Source organism: Bufo bufo, chromosome 5, assembly GCF_905171765.1.
Source record: "Bufo bufo chromosome 5, aBufBuf1.1, whole genome shotgun sequence".
Lineage (NCBI taxonomy): Eukaryota > Metazoa > Chordata > Amphibia > Anura > Bufonidae > Bufo > Bufo bufo.
Window position 1 is genome coordinate 158,268,853 of NC_053393.1, and position 12,660 is coordinate 158,281,512.

Genomic DNA, 12,660 nt, shown 5'->3' on the forward strand with positions numbered 1-12,660 from the left:
TTGCTTTGCTCAAAACTTCGGGTTTAAAGGGGTTATCCCATCATAATGATCACTGTTAAATCGGTAATGATTTGACAGTGATCATTTTTGTAAATATATTTGATTTACAAATTCCCACAGTTTAGGATAAAATTCATCCCCCCTTACCTCATTGTTGTCATTCGGTCTCCCCTGGTTACGGCCACCGCTCTTCTCTGGAATCCCGGTGGCTGCGCTTGCGCAGAAGACTCTTTCTTTTCTCCCGGCCGGGCCGCTCGCTGTCATGAACGCGCACGCCGCTGCGCATGCGCGATGGTGACTTCTTCCTGGCCAGTATAGTACAGAGCCGCTAACGCGCACGCCGGCTCTGTACTATACTGGCCAGGAATAAGTAACCATGGCGCATGCGCAGCGGCGTGCACGTTCAGTTCAGCGCGCGGCCCGGCCGGGAGAAGACTTCAATCAAGATGAAACCTGCCCCCAGCCAGAATCCAGGAAGTGAACGGCGTGCTGGCAGCAGGTAAGTATGAAAAGGCGAAGTGGGATAGCCCCTTTAATGCTGTACGTAGACCTGTCTCCATACAGCATTAAAATGTATGGCCTCTGACAAGGCAAAGTGAGTTATTCCCGAAGTCTTGTGAGACTTCGGTGAATTACTTCGGTATTTTGATTTTTAAACTGGAAAACCATTTTAAAACTTGGATCCAAACTCTGCTTAGGTTCCAACTGGTACCTTGCGGGTACGGTAGTTGAAGAACTGAATCTTATACCTGCTGGAGTTTTCAGGGGTAGAGTTACAAGCCATTTGAGATCTTTCAGTACACGCCTGTTTCCCTCCTGATTCTGTGCCCATGGTCATCATAGGGACACTGGGCCTCATAGTAACTTCAGTATCCGACATTAGTTATTATAGCACATCATTATGAGACGCGGTATCTTTATGATAACACTAAGAGCACATAGCCGGAATCGGTTGATTTGCAGGAGGCCGACTATTGATAACTTGACACAGGATCGAGGTTTGGATTTTTTTCCATGCTTTTAATGCACACTAAGGAAGAGGCGCGTTACAGACTGCGATTCTTCTTGTCCTAATTATTCTTTATTTTAACCTGTGTAGCATTTTTAGTAGTACTAGATTTCTAAATGCCCAAGGGGAAATAATTTCCAGGGAATTTTGACATGACTGTACATAAATGTTTTCTATTGACTTCCTGTGTCTGGTTAAATGGCCGCCCTTGCACTCATGTAGAATTAAGTTATGAGGTGATATCGCAGGAAGTTCTTGTTAGTAGGTGCCGGACTGCATGATTGCTTAGAACCACAGGAATTTGGTAGGATTATAATAATCAGTATAAAGAGAGTGCTCAGAACTACTACAACAGGATCTCGTGTTCAGAATCTTTATTTTACATTTTAGCTAAGTGATTCCCATATTTAAAGGAGAAGTACACCTAAGAAACTCCAGCCTAGGTGTTAACTGATACAGATTTGTATATAATCCTGAGTGCATCTGTCAATAAAGCTAGAATGAAATACTGTATTATCCTCCATATGTTCTGTATTTGTTCAGATGGTTGTATTTTTACCTTTACGTTGGAAATATTTAACTGTATTGGTAGCATATTTTCCCTAAATAATAATGTATAGTCAAAATAGCGTGGTATGGTGTTAGTTTTATTGCTCTCCTATCTTGATGATGTATCACCTCATGTACAAGTTTCTGGACCATCTTAAGAGTTGTGCCATTCTCACAGTCATTCATTTGGGAATGAGGCATAATGCTGCTCTACAGGACGATTATCAGGAACAAACCTTCCTACAAACGTTTATTCCCAGTATTTGGCCCATCTAAAGGTGCCGCAGATCACCCAGTGAGGAGGGAAATGCTTGTTCATCTGGTGAAGCAATCATTAACGCAGACCACTAAAGTATTGTTTCTATGCAACTGTATGAGAACGAGCAATTGCCATATCCATCACTAGTCTTCATACTGTGGAGATGATTGCTGCATGTAAATGCAGAGCTTCACCTCCACTGGACCACCAGCCGATTGTTGGGCTGGAACGCTTCCAGACAATTGGCTGGTGGTTGGAGTGTGTAAATCCAGCATAACACTGACTGGTTTACAACAGGTTGTGTGTGCTGCTCCATAATCAGAATACTCGTTGCCATAAATAGCTGCCTATATTCCGCTGACTTGATGTCCTATTTCCCCTTTTACTGTACTCTACGAGAAGTCCTGATCATAGAAGTACAGTAACCCCTTCACGACATCCGGCATACATTACAGTGGATGTTGGGCCTTTAAAGATGGCGTCCACTCCAGAGCGCCATAGCCGCAGGGTGCCAGCTGTTTCCTACAGCAGAAACCCATGGTTAATGTCTGCGATCGGGGGTAATGCTGATCGCAGACATTTAACTACTCAGATGCCGTGGTCAAATATTACTACTAATATTACTCGCTAAAATCAGTAAGTGTGCGCTTTCGGGACAGGAACGCTTTTCACAGCGGAGATCAGGGAAAGCATTTTATGCATGTAATGACCTGGAGCCTGTACTAGGCTTCCAGGTTCATTACTTGTATATTACAGTTCAGGCCAGCAGGTGGCAGCACTGAATTATAATATACACTGCCTGTCCCAAAAAATAGTCGCCACCAAAAAAAAATAAAGGTTGGACCGCCTTTAGCTTTGATTACAGCATGCATTCACTGTGGCATCGTTTCGCATTGTGCGTGTGGAAATGCTCTTAGGCCCCTTTCACACGGGCGAGTATTCCGCGCGGATGCGATGCGTGAGTTGAACGCATTTCACCCGCACTGAATACCGACCCATTCATTTCTATAGGGGTGTTCACATGAGCGGTGATTATCACGCATCCCTTGTGCGTTGCGTGAAAATCGCAGCATGCTCTATATTCTGCGTTTTTCACGCAACGTATGCCCCATAGAAGTGAATGGGGTTGCTTGAAAATCACAAGCATCCGCAAGCAAGTGCGGATGCGGTGCGATTTTCACGCACGGTGCTAAAATAGCGCTGGAGGGGATAACATTTTTTTTAACTCCCCTTAATCCACTTGCTCGCGCTGCCAGCATCTCGTCTGTCTCCTTCTTTGCTGAACAGGACCTGTGGTGAGCATTCATTCCAGGACCTGTGGTGACGTCACTTCGGTCATCACATGATCCATCACATGATCTTTTACCATGGTGATGGGTCATGTGATGGATCATGTGATGACCGGAGTGACGTCACCACAGGTCCTGGAATGAATGCTCACCACAGATCCTGTTCAGCATAGAAGGAGACAGACGAGATGCCGGCAGCGCCAGCAAGTGGATTAAGGTGAGTTAAATTATTTTTTAACCCCTCCAGCGCTATTTTACTATGCATTCTGTATTCAGAATGCTATTATTTTCCCTTATAACCATGTTATAAGGGAAAATAATACAATCTACAGAACACCGATCCCAAGCCCAGAAGTTCGGGTTTGGGTACCAAACATGCGCGATTTTTCTCACGCGAGTGCAAAACTCATTACAATGTTTTGTACTCGCGCGGAAAAATCGCGGGTGTTCCCGTGACGCACCTGCACATTTTCCCGCAACGCCCGTCTGAAAGAGGCCTTACTTTCACTATTAAACATAGCCCTGAGTTTTACTACTGTTTTCTTCTATTTGATTTCACCAAACGTTTAAGTGATCGCCGATCACGATCATTCAGGATTTTTTTTTTTCCCGCCACATTTGGGAATCTAGCAAAAAGTAAAAATAGTTTTAAAAATGTATATATTAAGAAAACTAATAATAACATAATGGGCATCACCACAAGCAAAAACGCCAATACTATTAAAATATTATTAAAACTTGTATGGTAAATGGTGTAACAGAAAAAATAAAAATGGCGATTCTCCATTTTTCATTACTTTACCTACACAAAAAAATTAACTAAAAATGGATCAAAAAGTCATACACACTCCGATGGTATTAATGAAAACTACAGATCGTCCCGCAAAAAATCTCCATAGACTTAACTATAAAAAAAACGTTGTGGGGGTCAGAACAGGACGATGAAAAGATTTTTTTTTTTGGTATTAAAATGCAAGACATTACATAAGACTATACATATGTGGTATCGCTGGATTCGTACTTACCTGGAGAATTAAGAGCACCAGTCAGTTTTACTGCATAATGAATGCCGTAAACATTAAAACCCTTAAAACTGTGGTGGGCTTATGTTTGTTTTTTGTTTTTCAATTCCACCCCGTTTGGATTTTTTTTCTTCCTGCTTCCCACTATATCTTATGCAATATTAAATGGGACATTAGAAAGTACAACTTGTCCCTCGAAAAACAAGCCCTCATACGGCTATATGAAAGGAAAAATAAAAAAGTTATGGCTCTGGAATGGAAGGGAATGAAAATGGAAAATCTCTGCATCAGGAAGTGGTCCTGACATACACAAGCAGTTGCTGTGTACTGTATACTGTTTACATGATTGGTTTTATGTATAGCTTTTATTTCACAGTTTATATTATGCAAGTGAAATGACAAGGATCATGTACACACCCTAAGTACTGCTCGGTGTGTGACTGCTTATTTTTACTTGTCATTTTTCTTTTGTGTTCACCCAAGTGTATACCTAGGAGTGAGCAGACAAAAGATAGCACTAATGGACTGTGCGTGCATGAATGAACTGTGTATATGCTTATATTTTTAGAAAGGTTGTGCCACAGTATTTGAGTTGTTTTTTCCCCATTATTTGTCTGGGTAAGTTTTTCCATGTATATGTGTCAGTTATTCTGCAGAGAATGGAAATTTCATTTTGAGAACCTCCACAATAAAGCTCAAGTCTCTGCTGCAGAGTTTGTTACACCTTCTAAGAAGATAAGGTTTTCCAGGAATTTTATACTGATGGCCTGTCCTCGGAATAGGCCATCGATATCAGATCGGTAAAACTTTTAAAGAGTTTTTTTTGGGATTTACATATTGATGACTAATCCTCAAGATAGGTCATCAATATGAGGTCGACGGGAGTCCAAGTCGCAGCACCCCCACCAATCAGCAGTTTGAGGAGGGCCGCAGTGCTCCTGTGAGCACAGCATCCTCCTCGGAGCCTACCAAGCCCAGTGCTATACATTGTATAGTGGCTGTGCTTGGTATTGCAGCTAAGCCCCATACACTTGAACTGTGCCTAGGCTATGTGACTGATGAACGTGACATCATATGGCCTAGGAAAAGGCCTGAGTGCTCGTGGAGCGTCACAACCTCTTCATACAGCTGATCAGCGGGAAACCCAGGATTCGGACCGCTACCGATCTCATATTGATGACCTATCCTGAGGACGGGTCATCAATTTGTAAATCCTGAAGGGCTCCTTTAAACATTTATTAACTGTGGTCTGATGTTGGAAATGCACTCTAAAGGTAATCTTCAAAACTCCTTAAGTCCTTCAGAAATATGCATGCTATCGACAGACTGTGGTTTGCTTGGAGCCTTTGAAACTTCCTGGAGCCTTTGGGCTCCTACTCCTAAAAATTTGATGCTTCTGCATAACTAAATTCATCTATTTTTAGATTGACATCTAATTTTCTCTAGCCTTCGGCGCATTACTACAGCATATATTTTTCATGAAGGTTACATAAGCTTCCATGGCTGTTGTGTGTCGTTTACGTGGTTATGCGTTATTTGTTCCAAGTAGTTTTTCACATATATGTGATGTTTTTTTAGAAGCCGGCAGTACAGAACAGAGCAGCTGAAGAGCCTCTTACCTGTTCTGCGCCAGGTACACACGGCAAAGGCGCAAAATCTTAGAAAAAGTCAGGACCAGGCAGGAGCTATGACGTTTTCACTTCCTGGCCCTGTCAAAGTGGAGAGGGCACAGAAGTTGCAGAAAAAGCAGAGTCTCTAGGTGTAATGGTAACGCCCACATTGCTCCTAGAGGCTCATTTGCATATATTAGAAGTAACTTTTTCCCTGAAATGTGGAACAAGACAGATAGCTTATGTGTTCTAATATTTTAATTACCTCTTCCTCATTTTATGTCTCCCCTATTTTCCGTTGGACTGTATGATTTAGGGTCCATTCACACGTCCACAAAATGGGTCCGGATCCGTTCCGCAATGTTGCGGGACGGATCCGGACCCATTCATTTTCAATGGGGCCGCAAAAGATTCGGACATCACACAGTGTGCTGTCCGCATCCGCACTTCCGTTCCACATACGCACTTCCTTTCCGCAAAAAAAAAAATAGAACAGTTCCTGTTCTTGTCCGCAGACACGGACAAGAAAAGGCATTTTTATTAAAGTGCCGGCGATGTGCGCTCCGCAAAGTGCAGAACGCACATGGTCGGTGTCGTGTTTTGCGGACCGCAAAAACACTTGCGGACGTGTGAATGGACCCTTACCCTTTATGATAGACTGATAGTAGATGTTGGTAGGAATTAGAATGTATTTTCCTTACATTCATATCCCTGGTCTAAACGGAAGGCAAAAAATGGCACTGTGATTCTATACATGCTATATGTGACCACTGGGATCTTACATTATTAGCAATTTTAAAGATTTTTTTTTTTTAAATTTTTTTATATTCCTTGTTCTTGATTATCAGTTTTATGAAATATATATTAGTGATTGGTGTTTGAATATGTTGTTTCCGATGTATATAGACATTTTCATTCCTTTATTTTTTTTCTGCCTTTGCAGTGTTTTATTTTTGGCCTTTGCTTCACACCCCACTGGTAAGTACAGTATAAAATCCTTTGCTACCATTTTTTTTTTTCTTTTGTTTTAAACAAGAACTGAGCTAGTTTTTTATGTATTTTATCATTTCAAATGTTGTGTAAAGCTGATATACTGCAGTCAAATACTAGGCTTTTCTCATCGTACCCCCAGGGTATGCCATAAATGTCTGATAGGTGTTTGTCTTATCTCTTGGGTCCCCACCTGTTCTGAGACTGGGCTCATCTTACCCCTTGGTGATGCATTCTCTGGCCACTATTGAGTAGTGAGGTGGTCATACATGTGTGCGGCTCTCGCCCTTAACAGAAGCCATTATATCCTTAACGTAGTCACTAATGGTCAGGTATGGAGAGAGATTTCAAGCACTTTCAACCAACCTGTTCTCGCAGAAAAGGGGAATATATAGTGAGAATCTAGGTTTCGAAGGACAGAAGATGTGCAAAGATGACCGTCCGTGTGGGCAGAACACCTTCTTGCCAGGATAGGCTTGCTCTTTAAAAGTGACTCAGTGTAAGACCCCACCAGCTGCTCACTATTAATTAGACCCCCACCTACTGCCAAAAGGGGGGAACTCTTTGTTTCACAGAAATTTAGCATTGCAGTCAGGATCGCATTTTTCCCTCTGTGAAGCTGAAATTGTGACGCAGGGCCACTTCTTTACACCAGGGACTACTCAGTATGCGTTTGATTTTTTGGGAATTATTGTTGGGTGTAATAAGTTTTCACTAGTCTTTTATGCTCCGCTGAAAGGGAACTTTAGGGTTATGTAACTTTCCTGGTTAAGAAAGAAAACCAACGGTTTAAAATAGATTAAAAAAAAATAGAAAAATATGTTTCCTGTGTGTGCAATTTTAGAAGACCTAGAATGACACATGAAACCAGGAAGTCACAATGTAATAATCCCTTTAAAAACCTTTATTAATAGTCTGTAAAATACAGCTTTTTCCTGTCTGAAAAACACTGCAAATAAGAATATTTAAAGAGTTATTCAAAACTCAGACATGGATGCCTTCAGTGTCAGATAGGTGCGAGTCCCACCTCTGGGACCAACTCATATCTCCAGAACAGGCTCCCTGGAGTGAAGGTGAGCGCACCAACAGTCCCATACAGGTGAATGGAGCGGTGGCTGTGCACTCTCCATTCATCATTATAGGACTTCTAAAATAGTCGAGCACGCTCATTTGGTTATTTTTGGAACTCCCATATCAGTGAATGCGCGGTGTACTCTCCTTTACTTTGGGAACCAAGTTTTTGGAGATAGATGTGGGACCCGCTCCTATTTTACTTTATCTTACTTTGATTATATATCCTAGTGATATGCCATCAAAGTCCGAGATGGATATAACTAGGGAGGAGCGAATCGACTTTGGATGAAACATTCGAAGTCGATTCGCATAAAACTTTGTTCCAATTCTGTACGGAGGAGCTCCATACAGTATTAGAATCTATTGGCTCCGATGAGTAGTAACTGTACTGTAAAAAAAACATTTCCCAAACTCTGGTCCGGTTCCAAGTGGTACCTTGGAACCTAACCAAAGTTCGGGAAATGTTTTTTTTACAGTAAAAATTTATTTATGAAATTATTACCCCAAGTCTCGCGAGACTTTGCGAAGCAATAACTTTGGCTCATCGGAGCCAATACATTCTAATACTGTACAGAGCTCCTGCTCCATACAGTATTGGAACAAAGTTTTATGAGAATTGACTTCGGATGTTTCATCCGAAGTCTATTCGCTCATCCCTAGATATAACCCATTAACGTCAGTTATGGCAAACAGTTACTTTCCATTTTACAAGTGCATTGAGGAGGAATGAGGACTCAGGACCCCCATTCAAGTGATCTGTGGGGGTTCCCAGCGATCAAATTTACAGTATGTCACCTATCGTGTGGATAGATTTTTGGAGTGCTTTGTGTCAAATGTTTTAATAGACGCATGCCTCTTAGTAATTTGGGCACATTTTTACCTAGCAGTAAATAAAATCAGTATTTTATGAGCAGACCTAGGGTTGCATCAAAATTTGTGCCATTTCCTTATATTAAGGACATACCTGAGCCCGAGCAGCACACCAAGGAATCTCAAGTAGCTCGGGATCTAACACTACACTACATCTTATTACATATGCCAGGGCTCCAAATGGCGACCAAAATAGTCGCCAATGCGACTTAGAATTTACAAATGGCGACAAGACTTTTTAATCTTGTCGCCATTTGCCACTAGACCCGCCGCCGCAGCTCTGCAGTTGAATACTGCAGAGCTGCGCAGTATTCTCTCCCTCCCCCCTGTGCTGCTGCCGCTGCCAATAAGAAGAGAAACAGGAGGAGGAGGGGAGGGGCTGTGGCCACTGCGCCACCAATGAAGATAACTGACCTGTTAATACAAATACAGGAGGCGGGTGCCGGAATCAAATAGCCGGCACCTGAGGGGTTAACTGCAGCGGATCGCAGCTCCCTGTCATAGAGGTCAGGTGCCGGCTATTTGATTCCGGCACCCACCTCCTGTATTTGTATTAACAGGTCAGTTATCTTCATTGGTGGCGCAGTGCGCCCCCCCCCCCCCCCCCCCCAACACCCCAGTATAATGAACATTGGTGGCGCAGTGTGCCCCCACCAACACCCCAGTATAATAAACATTGGTGGCGCAGTGCCAATGAGGGTTAAAAAAATAAATAAAAATTAACTCACCTCCTCCAATTGATCGCGTAGCTGCCGGTCTCCTGTTCTTTCTTCAGGACGTGTCAAAGGACCTGTGGTGACGTCACTGAGCTCATCACATGGTCCATTACCATGGTGATGGATCATGTGATGAGTGCAGTGACGTCATCACAGGTCCTTTTTCTCACAGAAGAGAAGCCGAAGAGAAGCCGGGCTGCGCGAACAAGTGGATTAAGGTGAGTTAAATTATTATTATTATTATTATTATTTTAACCCCTTCAGCCCTATTTTACTTAGCATTCTGTTTTAAGAATGCTATTATTTTCCCATATAACCATGTTATAAGGGAAAATAATTACATCTACACAACCTTGAACCCAAACCTGAACTTCAGTGAAGAAGTTCGGGTCTGGATACCACAGTCAGTTTTTTATCACGCGCGTGCAAAACACATTGCACCCGCGCGATAAAAACTGAACAACGGAACACAATCGCAGCCAAAACGTGACGCCCGTCTGAAAGAGGCCTAAGGCTACTTTCACACTTGCGGCAGTGTGATCCGGCAAGCAGTTCCGTCGTCGGAACTGCCTGCTGGATCCGCCGATCTGGATGTGACTGAAAGCATTTGTGAGACGCATCCGGATGCGGATCCATCTCACAAATGCATTGCAAGAACGAATCCGTCTCTCCGCTTCTCATGACTGATCCGTCTTGTATCTTTTTACACATTTTTACGGATATTTTGAATGCCGGATCCGGCACTAATAATTTTCCGGTATAGAGCCCCTGTGACGGAACTCTATGCCGGAAATGAAAAACGCTAGTGTGAAAGTACCCTAAAATATTAAGTTTAAATCCCCCCTTTCCCAATTTTACATATAAAATATATAAACAATAAATAAATAAACATATTACATAGCGCTGCGTCCCAAAAAGTCCAAACTATTAAATTATTAAAAAATATCTCCTATGCCGTCAGCGCCGTAACAGAAATAAAAACCATGCGAGTCGCCATTTTTTTGTCACCTTGTCACCCCAAAAAATAGGATAGGACTGTTCTATTATGGGCCGAACGTTTCATAAATTACGAAATGCACGCAGCTTTTTTTGGTGTTTTTTTTAATTTTTGCGTGGTATTGAGTATCGCAATACTTTTTTATGGTGACGAAAGCGAATCAAAATTTTGGTATCGAAACAAGCCTACGCCGATCTGATCAGGAGCCAATGGCTACTAGGTATTTTTTTTGTCTGAAGCACTGTATGCATGTTTGTCACTTTTCACATTTGATGGGAAACGAGAAAATTCGTTAATCTTGCTGCTAAGTCTCTCACATCATCATTTGCATTATTTTAGTAGCCCAATGAAGCCAAAAACCGCATCCTGCTGTATAATGTCTGCCATTTTGTTTTTTATGCTGTCGTGCACAGTATGCCGTCTTGTTTATGTAGTCTCTTTTTATACCCTCAGGCGACCTGATTAGTGCATTGGAATTTCCCTTCCTCTATGTCCATACATTTCACAGCGGATGTTGTGCCAGGTAATCAGTCCACTGAGGTATTTTTTTTTAATTCAGCCTGGGAAACGCGCTGCATTTCCCGGACCGAACACTCCTCTGACTCCTCATAATGATCCATGTTGCTGTAAGTTTATGCCTAGGAAACTTGCTATATGTAATGGCTGCATTTCCCAAACAGAACCCTGCTCCTCTGACTGGGACTCATTCTGTCACTCCCTGCCTGGCCGCGGGTCTACTATACCCATGGCATTATGTGAGTACAGTACCGTAGAACCGGGTCCAGGCAGGAATCATTATGGGACTGAGAGTCCCAGCCAGAGGAGAAATGTTCTGTCCAGGAAATGCAGCCTTGACACGTAGCGCGCTTCACACACGTGAAATTAGCCTTTACAGTGGTTGCCTCAAAACCTAGCGTGCTGCCAAACAGTGCTATATGGCCACAACGTGTGAATACATACGTGTAGTTTGTAGTTTGCTAATTTACTTTGCTGTCTCACTTCAGCAAATGGCATTCATCATGTAGAGAAAGTTAATACAAGCCGCTTACTAATGCATTGTGATTGTCCATATTGCCTCCTTTGCTGGCTGGATTCATTTTTCCATCACATTATACACTGCTCGTTTCCATGGTTACGACTACCGTGCTATACATCAGCAACAACCGTGCTTTCACACTATAGGAAAAAGTACCAGCCTCTCAGGTGACCGGGACTTGGGAAGCTCACATAGGCTGGTGCTTTTTCCTATAGTGTGGAAGCGTGGCCACCACTGATAGATTGCAGGGTGGTCGTAACCATGGAAACGAGCAGTGTATAATGTGATGGAAAAATGAATCCAGCCAGCCAAGGAGGCAATATGGACAATCACAATACATTAGTAAGTGCCTTGTATTAACTTTCTCTACAACACAAATGCCATTTGCTGAAGTGAGACAGCCCCTTTAATCTCCCAGCTCTATTGTGAAGCAGATCAATTTCATAGACAGATCTTTGACATAAAGGCTCATGATGCGACATAATTAACTAGGCAGGTACAATTTTGATGTTTCCCTTGCAGTGGAATTTTTGGGTTCCTGATGATGCTACTGTCTTTGAAGTTACGGAGTAGTCTGTCTCCTGCATACCATCTTTCATGGGGTTTCCTTGCTAAGGTAAGACACCTGCTGAGGTCCTTGTGGTGACGTCAATAGTATATGTGATTAGGTGAATGTTGGCTTGCCTGTCTCTCCATAGTTGACTGTTGACAGTTTCCAGTACATCAGAGACCTGGATGATTGTGTATGAACAAGATGGACACACTGATATGTACCGCACGGTGTGTCTCTGTAAGCATTGCTCTGTAGACGAATACATCGGTTCTCCTCTTTAGATTAAATAAAATAGAAATTTGGAAGCCTTTTATTTCAACAGTGTGACCTATTTCTCTTAACGGGGTTGTGTCACTTCAGCAAATGGCATTTATCATGTAGAGAAAGTTAATACAAGCCACTTACTAATGTATTCTGATTGTCCATATTTCTTCCTTTGCTGGCGGGATACATTTTTCAGTCACATTATACACTTCTTATTTCCAGGGGTTACGACCACCCTGCAATCCAGCAGCAGTGGCTGTGCTTGCACGCTTTTGCGGCCAGGAACTTGGAAGTGAGCATAGGCCGCCACTGTTTTCTATAGTGTACAAGCACAGCCAACCGCTGCTGGATTGCAGGGTGGTCGTAACCCCTGGATATAAGAAATGGATGGAAAAATGAATCCTGTCCGCAAAGGAAGCAAT

The 12,660-nt window shown here is 42.6% G+C and overlaps 1 protein-coding gene across 2 annotated transcripts in view; it reads left to right on the forward strand.

Moving 5' to 3' along the window:
- The window catches only part of TMEM241 (transmembrane protein 241), a 141,508-nt gene that overhangs the window by 84,873 nt on the left and 43,975 nt on the right, over positions 1-12,660 (forward strand). For both annotated transcript variants that reach the window (XM_040431905.1, XM_040431906.1), the window contains exons 11-13: positions 6,682-6,716; positions 10,839-10,908; positions 11,944-12,037. In XM_040431905.1, the coding sequence (XP_040287839.1) occupies positions 6,682-6,716; positions 10,839-10,908; positions 11,944-12,037 (199 nt within the window). The remainder of the gene's footprint in view (positions 1-6,681; positions 6,717-10,838; positions 10,909-11,943; positions 12,038-12,660) is intronic.